This window comes from Mixophyes fleayi, chromosome 5 (assembly GCF_038048845.1).
Source record: "Mixophyes fleayi isolate aMixFle1 chromosome 5, aMixFle1.hap1, whole genome shotgun sequence".
Taxonomy (NCBI): Eukaryota; Metazoa; Chordata; class Amphibia; order Anura; family Limnodynastidae; genus Mixophyes; species Mixophyes fleayi.
The window spans coordinates 21844827-21865860 of record NC_134406.1 but is presented as its reverse complement, the minus strand read 5'-3'; the positions used below and the strand labels follow the sequence as shown (position 1 = coordinate 21865860).

At 36.4% G+C, this 21034-nt stretch overlaps 1 protein-coding gene across 1 annotated transcript in view; it reads right to left on the bottom strand.

Annotated features, from left to right (window-relative positions):
* The window catches only part of CALCR (calcitonin receptor), a 241844-nt gene that overhangs the window by 85612 nt on the left and 135198 nt on the right, over window positions 1–21034 (bottom strand). Inside the window, exons 3-4 of the mRNA XM_075211802.1 lie at window positions 19773–19926; window positions 7229–7339 (exon numbers count right to left, since the gene is read on the bottom strand). Coding sequence (XP_075067903.1) covers window positions 7229–7339; window positions 19773–19926 — 265 coding nt within the window. The remainder of the gene's footprint in view (window positions 1–7228; window positions 7340–19772; window positions 19927–21034) is intronic.

Below are 21034 nucleotides of genomic sequence, written 5' to 3'. Positions count from 1 at the left end.
TGGTTCCTTCTAACCCCTTACTTTGGATCAGGACTACACGGTTGCTCGCAGAGGGTTGACTCAAGGTGCAGGCCTCACTTGACTGTTGGGGAAAGTATTAGAATTTTAGCTCTTATATGTAGGTCACAGGATCACAGCATGTAATAAGCATCATTCAGAATCTTGTAAAAGAATTATGTTTATTGCTCATGAATAGACCTTACTAGGACTGTTGTATACCAGTATTTGGTTCCGATCCAGAAGTACAAGATGCTGCACACACAATGCAGCAATATGTGCTCTTTATATTGAGCCATAGCATTGTCTCCACACTTGCCATAAATTCAAATAAGCACTTGAAATACTGAACCAATCCTAATGTATGATTGAGTAGAGTGGCCAATTGAAGGGGCGGGTTTAGACCAGTCTGAGCCAACCAATCATGCTTCTTTTGACTGGACTAATGAGCAAAGACTTTATTAGCATACCCAGCCAATACTTCCCTTGTTTAGACATGAGGGCAGATCTCCCTCTTGCAAATACAGTGATTATTACATTATAATGTTTAGCCTTAGGGAGAATCACTGGTTACAAGGAGCAGTTGGGATTAAAGTACAATATACAGATATACTTCATCATTGTGACATTCCCAAAGGATTCAAAAACAGGGGAAATGGGGCATGAAGGAATGCAGTAGTAGGGGCTCCCGAAAAAATTTTTGTTGTTGCAAAGTGGCAGGGCGCCATTAAAGGTGCATACCAGCCCCCATAGATACATAGCCAGCAACTAGAGGGTGCAGAAGCAAAGAAGGATAACTGCCTCTGTCACCACACCGGAGTGAATTTTATTTTCTTCTGATACAGTGCAAGGCCACTCTCCAATCCCTTCCCACCTACTTGAAATGCATGGGTGCCCTACTGTTAGGTGCACGCAGCTCACAATTCACCATCAGAGCAAAGTGCAGTGGAACATATCTCCTTACTGTCCCTGCTGTGGGGACAAAGTCCTGACTGAGCAGGACAGCCACCCAAACTTGGGACTGCATCACCATAATCAGGACAGATTGTCCTGCTCTCTCCTACCTGTTCTTGCAGATTTCACTACTGCTGGTGTCTTAAGCTCAGTTGCTGGATCCTCGAATGTTACAATTTGCTACATGAAATATGTAAAGTCTAGCAATGAGTGGACACTCTAGGCCTCCCTCTTCCAAACCAGCCCCATTGTTAATAGCACAATGTTTAATAAATAAGCCTCCCAATCAGCCCTGGTATTAAATTAATAGTATTAACATTTGATAAATAAACCCATCCCCCCAACAGCTATCTAATAGCCCTCCTTCTTCTCTAACAATTATTAGCGCTAAATAAATAGTCCCATACCCCCACTTTAAATTAATAGTCACTACAATGGCCCTCCTGTTAAATTAAGTTACCCCCACCATCAAATAAACTGCCCCTACATCGTCCCACCAATATATGAATAACTCCCATCCACTGTTAAATAATTAGTCCTTTACCCGCACCATTAAATAAATAGTCTACTGACCCTAGGCACATGCTATAAAGAGTCCTCCTTCTGACCCATACTTACATACTTCTCTGCACCCAATAACACTCCCTCCCCCATGGTACTTTCCACCAAACCTCCACCTCCCAGTTCTATCTACCAACAGCACACTTACCCCTCTTAAAAATGCATAAAGCCAATTTTACCCCTTGTTTGGGGAACCACAATTGGTTTGGGGGATTAAAAAATGTGGGCTTGGCCAATTCAACATAATAAATAAAGAATACTTTTAAGAATCACACCAAAATTAAGACAACAAAAACTAGTAACGCTAGGAAACACCAACATTATTAACTGAACCATGCAGAATCAAATGTACATGTATCCTTTTAGTAACTGCATTTTATGTAAATCAAGGAATCAATCCAGAATTTGAATATTTAATAATGATATAGTAAAGGACCAGAGTTACTTCTCACACTTTCCAGAGGAAATGCATTGCTGGGCGGACATTTTGCGAAATAACTCCAAAACAATGTAATCGATTACAACACCAATATTTCGGCAAATCTACAGACCAGAACCTTTAATTTGGTATATGTTATGCCCTGCTCAGACAAAGGCATCATAGAAATAAGTCACTCATAGTGTCATACTTATGCTATTAATATATAATTATCTTTCAGGGTATGTATTGCTATGCTGCTGTATGCTGCTGTATGCAGCTCTTTTATATACTGTAATGTAATTTATATTTTAAATTTAGAGTCCCTTTAACTTTACTGACCAGTATCAGTGAGCTTGGTTTTCAGCTCAATTACAAAATACACTCATCATATGAAACAAGTGAACAATTGACATTAACCTCTTCAACCTGATACTGATATTGTTCTTTATATTTAGTGTCCCTTTTTGTTGTCCCTTAATTCGCTAACTGTTACAATTTTAGCTTCCAAAGAGCGTCTCTGATCAACACGTCATTCAGTGAAGCCATATTTACAATTAAGCATATTGGGGATTGTAGAACACGCCTTAAGCTATTTCAGATGACATCTGTTTATGGTAAAACATGGATGGAAAACATAAAGAACTTACATAGCATCAGGCAAACAAATGCTTAATTTGGTGACTGAAGGCTTAAAAATTGCACAATCTACATCACCAGAGCATTTCATACAGTATAAATCTGGCCTATTTCTGTCAAGTACTTAGTGATGTATTCTCAGTTGAGTTGAGAGAGAACAGATGGCAATATTAAAAGAAAAAGTAATTGTTATATTTTGGTTTGCAGTTTATTTATATTCTCAAACTCGATCAATAGTGTTTATATCTTCATAATCTTTTAATTTTATGCAGTGAGTTAACATGTTTATTAAAGTAAGTAAAATAACAAAATTGTTATTAAAACTAGGGTAACCGCCTTAAATTAAACTGAAATGTAATGACTAAATTACTTTTTTAACAGAATTCAAAAACTTTTTTTTATGTAGAAATGTTAACAAGTATACAAGTATAATGAATATATAACTATATTATAAATCACTATATTAAAGGAACTAAAGCATTTCTTTATACACTACATTATATGTATAAGTTCTTCCATCAAAGTTACATTGCTGGTCATATTGAACTTTAACTTTGATTCATGCTTCTGTTTTCACTCGGGATAATGCAACGTAAAACTGTCCATATGTAAACACTGGTTCTGGTAACCACAGTTGCTCTGGAAACTGTGACAGTTAGTGAACTCTCCCTGTGCACCTGCTGGGTGACCTTAAACATGTGACCAGCTGGGTGGTCTGGAAACTGTGACAGTTGTTTGCAGTCCTGCTGGGTGACCTGGTTTACAATGAACCTGTAAGGGTTCCACCACGTCGAAGTCCTCGAGGGAGGCCTCTTGGCATGCGTATGTAAACAAAGCGAGGATAAGTGAATAATGAAATAACACAGCAGTCCGTGATTGAGATGCCCGCAAGACGTGCTGATATATGTGGCTGCAGTTTCCAGACCACCCAGCAGGTAACTGCAGGTGCACAGGGAGAGTTCACTAACTGTCACAGTTTCCAGAGCAACAATGAAAAAAGAAGGGGAAAGGAAAATGTGTGTCACTGAGGCACTCGTTGGATAACTAAATTTTAAAGTAAAACATATCAGTCTTTATTGCTATGCATTAAAATATTATTGAATAGAAACACTTTATTAATTTTCAGACTTATATTAAAATATTTAAAATTTAAGTGAAAATAAACTGGAATTAAATTATACTGACAATTAAAATTGCAGGTTATATTTCACTTAATTCATGAACCAAATAATCATATGCTAATTAGTGTTATAGCTTAATTAACAACCACCAATGGAATATATATTTGTATGTCTTAAATTAGTATATGTAAATGTATTGTATCTATTTCATTGGTTGTTGTAAAAGGTTAACCAAAATATTCAAGTAGTAGGTCAGAGAGAGTAATATCTATTAAGGTAAATTACTTATAACATTTCATTTGCTCTTCTCCTCCTATCACAGAAGCCCTATGAAAAATCAAAAAACACTCCTATATTAAAAATATATAAATTCTCTATAATTTTAGTGACCCTATATTTCACTATGTGCTACTCTTGTTTAATAAGCAACATAGGGTCTGATCACACCCCCATGTAATGTGTCTTGCATGGACAAAATATCAAACTTAGAAATAGATAGGTTTCCCTATATATATCATTCCCCCAAAGGGAGGCGCACTGATCCAGGACCATATCACCCTATAGTATACATTAGAATTGTAAAACGGCAGTGTGTGTAGCTAAACACCAATGCGCGTTTCGCTATAGGCTTAATCTTGGCAACCCGAGGGCAGACTCTGACAGGACTTTATAGTGCAAACCCTGCCTTCTTGTGCAACATCATTTATTGCAACGTGTACTGGAAACCAGTCACGTGATCATTTGTTTAGAACGTTTGCGGTCATGTTAACGTAATTCATGCCACATAATTCTGTTGATGCGCCTATAATGCCTCTAGTCAATGTTTACCACACACAGGAATCTCTGTCCCTATTACTGGGACACCTAGTAATACTAATGTGTGTTGGATTAAATACTATAAAAAACGTCACAAGCATTATTTCTATACCTTCAATTTACTATTTAGAAAAATACCAAAGGGTAGAAACACTACATAATCGATAACAAAGGTAAATAATCCATTAAGTTGACAATATTGGAATTGACTATATACAAGATTGTAATTATTATAGGAGAAATTACTAAGTGATGGTGAAAATAAATTATAATATTATTAAAACAAGTGAAAAAGATTAAGTGGAATGATAAGACAGGATCTCCAAAAGGGGACCTGATGTTATTATTGAAAACAAGGAAAATTAAGGTGATGTAAATTGAGGGATGATAATATCCATAGAGTGACAAGTGTTAATAAACAAAAAATAATATATATATATATATATATATATATATGTGTGAAACTAAATAAATAGAATAAAATAATTAAACAAATATATTATATCTATTATGATTTGCTTATTATATATAAAGAAATGCATGAAACTTTTTCATATAAATAAAAATTATACCCAAATAATTGTACAGTGATTCTTAAGGTGATTGAACATATATTAATATTTTCTATAATATAATTCTTACAGAAGAAATATACGGATAATAATTATAGACCATGGTGGTTTTTGATTTTTCATAGGGCTACTGTCCCATTTTAATTGTCAGTATAATTTAATTCCAATTTATTTTAACTCATCAATTTTTAATTATTTCACTAAAATTAATAAAGAGTTTCTATTCAACGATATTTAATGTATACCAATAAAGATTGATATCTTATAATTTAAAATGTATTTATCCAACAACTGCCTCAGTGATGCACATTTTCCTTTCCCCTTCTTTTTTCATTGTAGTTATGATTATTAATGTGTGAGTGCACCCTCTGAGTATATATTAATTTACTTATAATATTCACAAGGAGGGTTCATTGGATTACTCTGTGGGGTGTAAGTTATTTATGTACAGTTTCCAGGTCACCCAGCAGGTGCACAGGGAGAGTTCACTAACTGTAACAGTTTCCAGAGCAACCAGCAGGTGTACAGGTGTTTTGCCAACTGCCACATTACCCAGAGGACAATGGTGATGCTTAGTTGTAAATGGGGTCAAACATTTGGTGAAACAATTCTGAAATGATGCAACCGATTACAACGCCAATATTTTGCAAATATTCTGCAAATCTACAGGCCAAGACCTTTAATTTGGTATATGATGTGTCATGCTCAGACAACAACATCATACTAAGAAATCACTCATAAAAGTCGTGCTTATGCTATTAATATATAGATGTACCTGTTGCCTACAGACAGTGGAGGTGGCTATTTTGTGGGTGGAACTGATATACGGGGGTTTCAGCCTATTAATCACCCATGACATTGTGACCTCAATGCATCATGTGCCACTTCATGCCACAGTGATGTCACAAAATTAATTTCATTGACCCCAAAACCTTTCTGCTTAATACAAGCCACGTCAGGTTGTCTCATTATAGGTACATTATAGGAGCATTACTGCTGAGTACAAAAATTATTTAAAATAAAGCAGTTGTCCACCTGCAAACTTCTCTCCATGTTGCCCTCAAAAACAGGTTAGTAAAAGATGTATGGACTTGGCCATCTCATTTTAACTATATTTGTTTAAAGAACCACTATACCCGTAACAGACGTTGCATTATAACTAAGTATGTGTAATACAGGGCATGGATTTTCTTTTTCTTCCCTGAAATGTTGGGAGGTCTACAGTGTCCTTCAATGTGATTAATACCAGGAAGTCTACTGTGTGTAGGAAAACATCTCCCTTCAGAATAACAACTTTAGAATAGATTTATCAAACCTTCCAAAAAGAAAAAGTGAAGATGTTGCCCATAGCAACCAATCAGCTATCATTTTTCTGTGATTTGTTGCTAAGGGCAACACCTCCATTTATTCTTTTTAGAAGGTTTGATAAATCTACCCTTTATCTCTCTTTATATCCCTTTATCTCAAATGTCTTCCATTCTGATGAGCTTCTAAGAAATGTTCATATATATTTGTGAACATTATTATTAGTTATTTTATATAAGGCAGCTTGTATTTTAGGTTTAAAAATAACCACATAAATGAACAGATTGAGACTGCATGGAGAAGCCCCCTGAGGTCTGGGGGGGGGGGGGGGGGGGGGGGGGCGAAGAATCAGGAGAGTAAAATCAGATGGCTATGCAACCTTAATGTATTAATATTAAATAATGTGCTTATTGTTTCCACATAAAATGACATTGGTGTCCAAACCATCAAATAGTGATCTGCATAGATGACTCTACTAACAAGCAAAGGCATTAGCAAATTGACATATATGCAGACATGCCTAGTAAATGAACCCTATATTTTGAAATGGATCAGATGTCGCCAACCTGTGGCTTTCTAGGTGTTGTAAAACTACAAGTCCCAGCATGCTTTGCCAGCTATCAGTTGGTTATCTTCTGGCAAAGCATGCTGGGGTTTGTAGTTTCACATTGCCTGCAGAGCCACAAGGTGACCAGACCTGGAATAGATCAACCAATTAGTGACCGGTTGCTATGAGTTTCTGCACTGTGCAAGTTTGCCCCAATGTTAGTAAATTGCCTCCAGTAAGGTTTAAAATATGTTTCCCTATTGGCTGTAGAAAAACAGAAAGGAAAACAATACTCTACCTGTAACATCGAAGTCTGGGAAAAAGTCTGGACAGTTCTGTGTAACGTTTTGTGCAGCAGGCGTATCATCCCAGCACAGCCACCCGTCCCAGGTGCGGTTACAATACAGCCCTGTTCAATATAAAAAGTGATATGCTTTTATTGACAAGGAAATAGCACATACAGAAGATGTTGCCATCATTTTATCACATAGGTTATTTATAGTTAACCTGCTCTATTACTCACATTTTTTTTTCAATCAGATTTGTGCAGCAGTTTCCATCATTGTGAGGATGTAAAATCTTCACATCATACAGTTTAAAATGCAACATCTGTATGTCCTGGTGATACTTAATGTCATGTACAAGCTCCAATAAAATATTATCTGACACATGCTTCGTAAACAGGTAGGACTGCATGAAATATGTCTGATGGGGGCTAACAGTGTAACAGTACCAGAAGTGTAACAATGTAATCGTAACAGAAGTATAACAGTGTAATAATAACAGAAGTGTAACAGTAACAGAATTGTAACTGTAATAGTAACATTGTAATAGTAACAGTGTAATAGTAACAGTGTATCAGACACACCTCAAATCTCGGGATCACTGTTCAATGTAGCAGTTGTGTTTTGTACACTTTCGGCAGCTATCTTACTAACTGAACCAATGTTTGTCAGAATGAAGTCTATGAATTGGAGGCAGGGGCAAACGCAATATTTTTAGAGGGGGGTTTCCAAATGCTGGATTTCGGGACAAAGCAAAAAAACTTATTGCAATAGGCCAGCAACAGACATTGTTTTTCAATCAAATTGTTTCACTATTAAATAAAAGTACAGTCAAGTCAGAAAGTGTTGCTTATCCACAGTATAGGATAGTATAAGATAGTATAAAGAGCTAATAAAAATAAATAAAACTAACAGTAGATTTAATGTTTTTAGAAACCAATTTACATTACTGTGCTCAACACATTCACACACTAAACCCAAGACAGTGGCTTCATGTGTTCCAGTGCTGGCAGTGGATGCAATTACTGATTTGTTGAAGCAGTCAACCAATGAGATACTACTGGTATGCTTAATTGTTTACACTAATCTCAGTAATAGGTAATTTATTTGTATGGTGAAAACAGTCTGATTGTGTATTCAATTTGCAGCCATTTCCAGCAATGTAAAAAATGTGATTTCACCAGCGATGTTTAAACAATCTTGGTGATTTACCCATTCTTTTCAATGGTGCTTCCAGTGTGTGTGCTAAACACCATTGAAAAAATAAACCCATTGAAATTAGTTTATAAATCCCCTGGTCATTTCACAGGGCCGGTGTCACAAATAAACAAATAAATAATTGGACAGTGTTCCCCCCTCCCACCAAACCTCAATCAGTCCCAGTGCTAGACAGCTCTGGCTGATTTCCCCTGTAACAAGGAGACCACGAGCCTTGGGTCTACCCTATCAGCGCTAAGGAGCAGGTGGGGGATTTACATCTCACATGTCGAGAATTGGACTATGATAGAGGAGGAATAAATATTTTCATTTATATTTAATTAATACAGTGGTAATGAGGGATTTGGGAGTATTGTTATATTTAAAAATTGTGTGTGTGTGTTTATTTTAGCAGTATGTAATGTGTCTGTTTAATGAATCAGTCCTTTACACATATACTTGTCAAGTAGATACAAAAGGTAATTAATTTGTCACTCAAAAAATATTCTGTTTTAGCATATAGTAATAAAAATAACTGTCCAGTTTACAAGCTTCTGTGACACACTGCAGTGTATATAGTGTATGTCTCTCTCTCTCTCTCTCTCTCTCTCTCTCTCTCTCTCTCTCTCTCTCTCTCTCTCTCTCTCTCTATATATATATATATATATATATATATATATATATATATATCTATATATATAAAATTCCTTCTAGAAATATTATTAAAACACTTAAGAGATTTGTAGGTGATATTAATATTGTGTGGGAAGGACCCCAAGTAGATTTGAAGAGTTCATGTTATATTTAAATAATAATATGTCTTATCTGTAATAACCTGTATTTCATTATCCTCCAACCTCCTTTTCTTTTTTGTTTCTGCATTATAAATGTACACTCACCAAGGATGGGTTTGTTAAGGGGAAATGTGAACTCTCATGAGAAAGTTGTCTGCAAAACTATTGTATTGAAATAAATATATATATATATATATATATATATATATATATATATATATATTCTACATTTTAAAACCATGTGAGAAGAAGCTCAGTATTATATTAACATATATATATATAAAGAAGTTTTCCTGGCAATGTGCATTGCTGACAAATACTGGTAGTGAATTCAATCACTCTCATCTCATGTGATTATTACACATAGACAGGGACCGACAGGGAGTGTAAATAGCTGCAGAGATTCCATCCTACAACATCCCCTAATGAAGCCCTTAACTAGAACAAAACATGCTGGTTATTAGGCACAGAAACTCCAATCTGACTGCAGACTGTTACTCCATTTCAATATCACCATATGGTAAGCGTAAAGAAAGCATCTGATAGTCATTTTTCTTAACTGTTCTCTTACAAATCATTACATCCTTTTCAAAATCTCTCTGGAGTGTGCAAAGTATGGCAGTTACATAGACACAGGCTCACAGCTCTAAGTATGTCATGTAAAGACAGAGGGGGGGAGAAGGGGGAGGATGCACAGAGCTTACTATATCATGTTCCATGTGACTGCGGTGCCATGATAGTTACATAACACTGTGCAGAATTATAAATCATTAATAACTGCCTGAAGAAACAAACCAAGGAAAAATGGTAAAACTAATATTTCTTATAGACAGCCATAGGAGCTGAATGTCTGGAAACGTACTACTGATCAGTAAAGCCCCTAACTAAACTACTTACGCTATCATTGCAGTACGAAGTACTGACTGTAAGTAAGAAGCAATAAAATCTCCAATGTCACCTTCCTACAAAATGTTTCCTGCTAATGCCAATGAGCAACATTGGAACATAAAACCATTGCTATAAATGGATCATGTTTATTCATACTTGCCAACCTTGGAGATCACCCCAAAGCTCCAAAGTTGGCCATGTCTTGGGGATGTTGACATGCTGATTTCGTAATTAGGACCCACTATTGCTATACAATACCAATTTTGGCTAATTATAGAAGGGGGAGTGGCGTCAATTACATGATTAGCTCCGCCCCACCCACTTCACCAACAAATTGGGCAGGATTCGGGAGGTTGCCCTGCTCTCCCAAAAATTCTCCCGGACATTCCGAAAGAGTAGGGAACTATGTGTTTAATTTTTTAATAGTCAGTCACAAAGACACTGGGGATTTGCATCATTTTACGGATGTCTTTGATAGATTGTGAATCAACTAAAGATTTCTAACATTCATTTCTACATTATTTTTGAAGACTGTCATCTTGAAAAAAGGATTTATTTTTTACACTATGCTGTTCAGCATCCAGAGGGAAACAACTTTTGCATATTTCAATTATATATTTATTAAACTTTTTTTCAAAAAATTTTTTGTTTAGCTTTGATTATCATGTCACAATTATATGCTGAGTTTCATATTTGGAACTGGTTTCATAATTTTGTCATTATTATCATAATGACATTTTGTTTGCTTTCATTTAATATTTTAAATGTATTTTTTTAAATCTTATTTGATCTCATTCTTATAGATTTAAAATTCCATTTTGCTCCCGTAACCCCTATTGGTATTCATATACCTTCTTGTTTTCTGTTACACATCAAATGTACAGACACACTCCATCCACCATGTACACTTTCATGCCTCACTTCCTTTTTCCCATAATGTAATTACTTGGTGCGAATAGAAACTGTCACTTCCATATCAGCATTTGGGAGTATCAGTGCCACAAACAGGAGGTGCGCAGACTATTTCATTACAGCATTATATTGGGTCCATTGAGCTGGCAAAGATGTTCATGACCCTGACCCAATAGCTAGACCTATTCTCTGGAAAGGAGGGGGGTTGTTTTTTGTTGGTTCAGGCTGCCCTTCTTTTTGTTCATTCACTTAATAATTTAAACAGCACTGGGCCTGTGATATGGACAGAGGATTTCCCATTCATTTCAATGGGTCCATTTTCTATATTTTGAAGCAATTATGGGTGTTTGAAACCATTGAATACATTTTTAGTGGTGACCACAGCAACTGGCAGAATTGACCTTTGAAAGGTTCCCACAGTTCTATACAAAACATGGAGATATTGGCGATTGTGGTGATTTTGCAATGCCTGGCAATTTTTTTTCTGTAGGTTTGTAAAATTGAAGATTTATATTTTAATTTGCCTTTAATAAACACAGTGATTAGCATATCGACCCATTACTAAAAATAGTGGTTTTTTTATCATTATTTCTGCAAATGGAATTTTGGTAGAACACCCCCCACCCCACCACCATTACCACCATCCCATTGTAGAATTTGATGGTAGAAAAAAAACTACAGGTCCATCCATCAGCCTTTTTGTGTGCTTACTTAAGGGGGAGAATTGCTATTTATATCTTATATAAATCTTAATTATAGCAATATGTTTCTCTTATTTATGCTTTTACTGTATGAGTCTCCAACACAACAGCTGGGAGACTATTCCATATTTCTTGTGCTTAAGAATACTGCCTTCCTCACCTCCATCCTTTCTCTCCTCTAAGCTGTGCATCCTCCAGTCCTCAAGTCCTTCCTGATAAATTTTATTATGCCCATGCGGCATCTTAGCAGCCCTTCTGTGATTTTTTTTTCTATTAATGTAATTTTGGATCACAGAAATCCAGAAGTATACACCGTACATGAGGTCTTACCAGGGATCTAAAGTGAAAAATTAACCTCAGTGTTCCAACTACTGGTACCTCTTCCTATGAAAACAAGCAGTATTCTATCGGTTGAATGTTCAACAACATATTAGGCACCTACTTTTGATTTATCACTTGCCTGCTAATCTAGTGTAACACTCTACAACAAAAAGATTCTTTATGATTTACTACTGACCTAAGTTGGCTGTATATTCATGGATGAACTTACATTAACTTTATTCATGCTTGTTACTTTCAATCCCATAACTGAATTATTCATTTTTTGTAGGAGAGTGAATACAATTGCAGCAAGCTGACATGAAAAAACTTCAAAGTCGGTCATCTCAACACTTCACGTGTCAGTATTTCAAATGCAAATGACTCCAGTTCTGGAACACAATTCGTTATAATGATGGGGAAGATGGTGAGTGGATATAGACCTAACCATTATATATCTCTTATATTCTACTTTACAATTGGAGATGAGCAAGTTGCTTTTGTCAAGTTCTCCAAACAGTTTGTAAATCTATTTTATAATTTTGTATTTTATACCTATATGACCAGTCCGGAATTTTTACATTTTGTTATGGATCACTTAAGCTAACATTGATGTGTAACTATTTTGTATACCCAAGTCAATTTTATATATACATATATTTTTTTAAGGACACACAATTTTGGTAGCCTACTAGAAATAAATCAAATTTTATTTTAAGAGTATTATGTTGAATTAGGGGAAAGATATACGAAAATGTTAATTTCCATAGATTCTTCCTATACATATGTCAGTGGAATTGGGTAACCCACCCCAAAATGTATTCAACTAGTTCTTATTAGTATGGAGGCATCTAATATATAGTATGTTCTTTACGCCTGGTTTAATGCAGGTTTAGAAACAACGGCACATATATTTCATATACTTAATTTTTGTTAACAAGGGCAGATCCTGATGAGTGGGACATCTCTTTGATAGGTCGTCATTATTGCCATCATTAATAAATTTAGTGCTAAGTGAGTTTAAATGTAGCTGGAATGTCATTTTGTTTTAGATCCAGGTTACACTGGTTCTGTTAGTGCTGTCTATTCCCTCCACGATCTCCCTGTAATGTCAACATTTATTATATAGGCTAAGCAGTTGCTTTCAATATAAAATACTTAGAACTGGACAGATTTAATTCTGCAAGTATGATATCCCTGGATTTCTCTTGTCCAATTGTAGAAGGAAATGACTCCAAACTGACGAAACAATTTATTTTGAACACTGTATGCAACAATCTATCTACATGGTGGTGAAAGAAGATGGCATTTTAAAGGTAAAACAAGACCCCATATCAAAACGTGGGATTTGTGATAGGATAAAACTATTCCTGTAAATGGGACATATTGTAATGATTTTTAGTCATGTAACCAAGGACACAATGATGAAACTTGAACGGGGACCTCCGAAACAGGCGGTCGCCCACTCTGCGGGTTCCATATCAGTCGCATGTGCTGCAACGGGCGTTGGTCTGACTCTAAAACTAAACTCACCACATTTGTACTTCTTCCTACAGGCACATAGTATGAAGTTATGTTTTTCATAAAACATAATATTAGCTTTATTTATATACATTAAAAGCATATCCATTAAGTAAATTGTGCTATTCAAACACTATTAGCGAAGTAATAAAAAAGGAAATGAATGCAAATGAATGATAAGGACTAATAAGCAGTTAAAATAGCAGAAAATAGCTGATAACGCAGCCACCTGAACTTCTGTATTCAAAATGTTAAGGTTGATGAAATGGATGATACTAATATTCAGAGTGCACTTTATAATGTTATTTCCTGTGAATAAATATTATTTATATAATTCAACCAAATTGCCACAATGCTGATACTGCTATAGTTACTTTGCAGAAATCCACACAGGGAGTTTCGTATTTGTATTGTTGTATTGAGTTGTTAAATGTTTAATACAAGTTAACCCGTGCATGATACTCATGCATTCTAGTCAAATCAAGCTACTTAAGGTGTTAAAAAGGTTCTTGTCATGCATTTGAGGCTAGGCCAGGTCTCCTCAGGGGAAGAGCATTACTTCCCGACGCAAGCGCCCTTTTTTAACGTGGTTTTGTCCACATGTCACCACCTCATAATTTTTCTCCATCACCTCATCCTTCATCTTTATCGCCACATCTATCCAGATGTCTATCCAGACACAGGGATCTCTCTCAGCGGTCCTGAGTATCACACTCCTCTCGCTCTGTCACCCCCGGCAACCACCAACCACTCCCCACTGTCACCCACGGCAACCACCAACCACTCCCAACTGTCACTTCTCCATCAAGAAATATATATATATTTTTTTAAAATCTTTATAAACACTTTTAACAATTAACAAATTAAATGAACAAATTAAAAACATTTTAGGGTACCAAATTTCAGCCCTTTCTGAGTTTATTTTTCCCACACACACTAAGAATTTAGTAGGTCAGTGTATAACTCCGTCCAGCAGGTGGCGCTGCAGCTTGGTTTTTTTTTCACACACACACACAGACTAACACACGCCACTAGGCTTTTATATAGTAGATAAGCGCCCATGTGACAGTCATCAGCGTCCTATAACACATGAACAGTTGAGGTATAGTACACAGGGGCAAATGCAGGATTTGTAGAGGGGGGTTTCCACACCACGCTGCCAGTGGGCGTGACCAGCATGCATGGGGGCGTGGCTATAATTTTAGACAGTGCTTGGCTGCTCTCCAACTCTTCCTATCCCCATAATATACATGGGCAATGCTGCGTGGACTACTGTTAGGTGCATGAAGCTCTCCCTTTTCAAGCAGAGCCGTGTGAAGCAGGGACAGGGTGCAGCCACCTCAATTATACTGTGCCCCAGGCTTGGATGGGGGGTTTCCAGGCACTATGAACCCCCCCCCCCCCCCTCGGTTTGCCTATGGTACATTAACAATGTGTCAGCGTCCTATCACTGCCTATTTCAGCATCCTATCACTGATCGGCATCGTATCAGTGATAGGACGCTGAAAATTATCATATTGGCGTCTATGGATAATACACAGTTACTGTGGCACTAACATCTCTGCAGACTAGCCGGCATATATTAAGAATGCTTATTCATAGGGGATATCATTAGATTGTCAATTGAATTAATCAGCACTTTGGTAGTGTACTATTCCTCAACTATACATGTGTAATAGGACGCTGATGATTGTCGCATGGGCGCTTCTATGAAACATTTAATTTGAATGTCCGTGAGACAATCAAAAGCCACTATAGCGTTGCATGTAAGGTACATCTTATGCAGGTATCTGCTTAATAAACATTTCAGTACTAACATTTTGGCTGAATTTTATTAACATGTATTCTGGATATCTGTGAGACAAACACAACTCAATACAGCAATACAAATATGAAACTCGCTGTGTGGATTTCTGCTAAGTAAATACAGCAATATCAGCATTGTGGAATTTGGCTGAATTATATCAATAATATTTATTCACAGGAAATAACATTATAAGGTGCACTCTGTGAATATTAGTATCATCCATTTGAACAACCTTAACATTTTGAATACAGAAGTTCAGGTGGCTGCGTTAGCAGCTATTTTCTGCTATTTTAACTGTTCATTTGTCCTTATCATTCATTTCCATTCATTTCCTTTTTTATTACTTCGCTAACAGTGTTTGAATAGCACAACTTACTTAATGGATATGCTTTTAATGTATATCAATAAAGCTAATATTATGTTTTATGAAAAACACTAAACAAAACCTACGAGTGCCCCGTTAGACACATTTTCTCTCTTCTCTGTCAGACTGTTAATATGACTTCCATGTGTGGGTGCACCTCTCCTACGGCTCTATAAGTATAATTATAATGTAGGAATTCAATAAAATTGACCAACATATAGACCCTTTGGAGATAAAAGGTTTTCCTGGTGCAATATATACACAACTTTTAGAACATAGTATGAAGTTAAATTAATATTTTTTTTTACATTTGTCAACAGTTTAATCAACATCAAGTAAGTTTCTATTTATCAATTTTCAAAAATGATTGGGGTACAGTTTTTGAGCCTCTTACCAAGGGTAAAAATCAAGGAAAGTTCTGCTTATCAGTTATTTTTGTTGGTTGAAACACTTTGTACTTCTATTAAGATTCTAAATGCTCTGACTACAGATTACGGAATCTTAAGCTCATTCCTGCATCCGCAGCTATGAACAATCAATGCAAAAGGTGGTCTGACCCCTGTCAAACGCAACTAAAAATAGTTTCTAAGATGTCGGAAAATGTAAATATAATGCAATCTACCCTCTACCACAGCCTAAGATATTTTTTTAAATTTATAAAGTTCAACTTGAATTCTAAAATCCAGTTCACAATCAATTTTAACTCCGGGTGGGCTGGCAATAAGGAGAGTCTATCTAAACTGTTATCTTGCAGAATCCTTTTTCTCCGATACAGAATTGTTTTATTTCCCGGTGTTATAAATAGTTATGTTTGCTTTGCCCTTCAAGCTTCGCTATTAAATTCCTATCACTGAGAAACAAAATGTTACCAGTAACCAGTGTCAAGCTTTATTTCATCCTGAAATAGTTTTGTCCATACTGAAACAAAAAAAAGGTTATTTGAAGGATATCTGGTTTACAAAAGCCAAAAAAATGCCTCTACAGAACGACTTGAGCGTGGAATATGACTGACAGCTCTAATAATGATCACAGAGAGGTGGTATTATACAATCCATTGTGATATTGTTATAGCATTTGAAATTTAAGCTGGATTCTTATCTACGTGTATCTGAACAGACTTTCCATTTTCAAGGTTCTTGCTTTGGAAAGATAATTTTTTATATTACATTTTTTTTTAGCAATATTTTTTTTTATTATATACATTTTTAAAATAGCTCAATTTATTTTTCAGATTAAACCTCGGATAAGGACATAGCTGTCGTGCTATTCATACATGATATGTGTCAATTCACTTATTCAATTGCCAACTCGCCATAAGTAATACATAGAGGAGCAAGTCTTGCGAAGGACAACTCAGTCCAGGCAACAATTGTAAAATTCAATATTATTTCTATTTAGCCAAAGAGTTTGGTGAACTGAAGCCCAAATTCAGGGTCAATGAGACGAGTATTCAGAACCACGACCACCAAATATTCAGACTGTTCTTCATATGCTCAACCAACAACACTAATTTGCACTGTACTTTGTGTGTTTAACAAATTAAGCATAGAATTTGTCCATCAATATTCCATACAACTGGCTCAATGCACTAGTGTAACTAAAAGTAATCTACAAATTAGAATAATAGAATTTCAGGGAAAGCAATGAAAAGATCATGTCAAAATTTCCATTCTATTTTAAACTGTACCTACCATGTAATGCTGAAACATCTACCAATAAGCAATAGCATTTGTTGAGATAAATTAGCAACAACACTGTGCCCCTCCCTCTCTGTGTTGTAAGTGGTTTTTGCATTATTTTAATTAGCCTATTGGATTGGACAGAACTTCCTGTTACACCGAGGTCATGTGAGCCAATGTGCTGAAAGCAGTCAGCTTGGTGATGTCCCAGGATGCTCTTTGGTAGCACAGTGACCATGGTCCAGGCAATTTGTCCGGAGAGAGCTTACCTGCCACAAAGTGGGCATGGATGTGCCACGATGAGGCAAATTACACAATCAATCCCCACCCAGCTCAGTCAACACTTATTTACAGGGGTCATGATGATGTGATTTGTATCATCATACACTTTAACTCTCCATCGGATGACTCAAATCACATATTTAAGCCCTGCCCACTTCAGTGAACACCCAGTGACAGGGAGCTTGATGACATAATCTGCATATTTATAACCTTTGCTCCACCCACTTGATGCTGTGAACCATCTGAACCACCCGGATGCATGATATGCATAGTAGGTAAGTACCCTATAGTGCTTTAAGCAGTGGTCAAAATAGAAACATAGAAGTGGCTGTATGGAAAATGTAAGTGAATGGAATTTGATAGTCATATAACTGATACAAAGGGAGTTTATGCTGGTTTACAATTTTTGGAGATTTCAGCATTGTGACATTCCACTAGATTTTTGGGCACTAGGTCAATTTTCCTATTTCCATCATGCACCTTTCCAGTCAGACCCACAGATCTACAAAAGGCTGAGTAGAACGTTTTTATGGGGGCAATCCTAAAGTTCTGCAGAAAGTTGTGCGGTGGGCGTTCCCCTCTCATGTGCCAGGCAGGCAATTAGCCGCATTGTTGAAAAGATAAATGTTTGCCTGCAGGTGTTGCAGTTTGTAAATGACATTAAGCATCTAACCCTAGACAACAGTGATATATGGAACTCTTCATGGTTTTGATTAATTAGATGGAAGTGGAAAAAAATGCATTTAACCTAAAAATGAATATGGAGTTGATTGTCTGCTATTTTTTTATCAGATATTCTGTGAAAATATGTGTGAGTAATTGTCATATATGCACTTTATGGATGATTTGCAGCAAATTTACACAATTACCATAATTTCCACAATCCCTCATGTAACAATGTTTGATAGTTATGTCTGCGTTAATGAGACAATGTGATGGCCCCAGCGGTTTATTTTCTCTTTGGGAGGTTTTAATTATGCATTTTTATACTGTTAAACACCAGATAGAAATATTGAATATGCAGCCTGTAGAATTCACTCGGGATAAGTAAAATTAAGGATGCCCCTTATCATGGACAGTTAGATACAGGGATGTCCTGTCAAGATTTTAGTAGTCTTCAATATCCCACCATGTAAGGTGATGTAGTCCTGAAGTAAAATTAATTAATTGCTTACATGTGCACAAATTTAAACCAATAAAGAGAGAGCAATGGAATAAACAGCAAAAAGCAGCAGAAGGAATCCCAAATACAGCTGGAGCATCAGTTATCCCATGTGATATTTTTTTTAAACCACTATTATCTAATTAACCACTATAGATACAATTGAGGAAATGATTTCAAAATAACTCTCTGCATAATCTGAGTAAAGCTGGGTACACACTACAGAATTTTCCACCAAATTTTATGCCGATCGATTTTACATCCGATCGATGTTCCGATCGCTCGGTCCATGGACTGCATACACACTGGCCTTGTTTTAGACGATAAAGGGAAAAGCGACCATCCCGTTAGTGACTTTTAACAGCCATATTGTAGTGAGCAATGATTGTAATTTCGTACTCACTGTCATGGATCGGCCGGAAACTTATACACACTACACAACAGAAAAGAGATTGGAACTAAAATATTGAATGGTACAACCAACCAAATAAGGCGACAATCGTCCATTTGGGCAGACTTTCGACCATCGTGTCACTACACACACAGATCCAACTTTCGAACGAGTGGTCATATGTCGGCTGGTTGAGCCGATATTGGACAAAAACCCTGTAGTGTGTAGCTTAAGTACAATCAGGATAATCACTCTTCCATATGTTAATGAGTAGAAGCATAACTGGACTCAGGAGTACGATTAGCATTCTGCTCTATTATTGGTGTGTATAATCATTATAATAATTGTAACCAGTTCAAAGGGCAGTAACCCCAGTGAAAAGGGGTCCTTTAGCCTTTTTCCCTGCCCTTGCATCTCCCAATATGGTGGCCAACTGCTGTTGTTAACCAGATTCAAAGAACTCAAACATTATTCCATTTGGGGATTGTCTTATGGCTGTCTAAGCCACCAACTATAAACAGCATAATGAAATTGTTATTTACCTGGTTTTGAATATGGTGAATCCCTTTTCATTTTCTCATAACATTTGAATTGTGAATTTATAATTCTTTCTCTTGCTATAGATTCCTCTTTCTCTAGTGGCATTCGTGTTGGATCAGCATAGTTTACTGTTGATGCAGAACCTGGAACCATTCTCTGCACAGAAAGGAAACATATTAGTGCAACGTAATGAGAAAACATATTATCGTGGAGCACATTGCCATACATATGGCGTTGGTCATTTAGTAATAGATTCAATGCCTGCAATACGCCACACATAGTTTTTAAGGGCCAGTAGATTAGGGGGGATTCAGGTTTTTACAATGGTTGGCTATTAAAGATTTAGCAGCCGCGAGAATGTGGGAAATCAATTTGGCTATGGTTCTTTTAAGAAGCATATACAAAATCAAGGTACAGTTTACAATGTTTACACAGATGATACCATTGTGGCTTCAATTAAGAAACATTGGGGAAGTGACATGACATTCTTCCCAATAAAAAAAGTGTCCAAGATGGGCTTAACCTTTATTACTTGTGCCTGGTACCCCAACTCACTTCTTACTGAGAGACACTCATTTAGCTCAACTCCTACTGTTCAACAGAAGTCAAGAAGGAGAAGCTGCCAAACTACTCTTGGAGACATGAACAGAACACGTCATCATAGATGTGTTTAAGAACCTATCAAAGATTGAAAGGGAACGGTGTGTTAATTTGACCAGGTTATAAATGGCTAACAAGGTGTCTGTACTGCTTACCAAAGAGAAGTGTACTCATTACTAAAACCTGTTACAAAGTTGGTGTTCCAAAAGACAAGACCTATTTTTTGCAAGGCTGGGAGCATCAACTTCTTTCAGAGGCTTTGATTGTCTGAGGAAGTTTGCAGTTGCAAGTGGAGTTAACTAGCCTTCCATGTTACCTCAACTAAACTCAGAAAGCATGTAACCCCAGTGTACCAAAGAATGGACTTCAAAGCCGAGTTAGATCAAGTTGCCAAAATTATGGGACATGATAGTAGAGTACACAGTCAGTACTACAGGCTGTAGGAAAACACTTGACTGCTGGCAAAAATCATCCAATTGCTATTTACAATTGAAGAGAGAATCAATGCATATTATGGAACATCTCTCATAGAGTCGGATGTTCCTAAAGAAGGTAATTTTCTATCATTGGGTCTAGTGTGCTGCCAGACTTCTCATGCAGACTGTAATGTAATTAAATAGAGACATAAATTGTTTAACAATAACCTGAATCTTTTTTTACATTT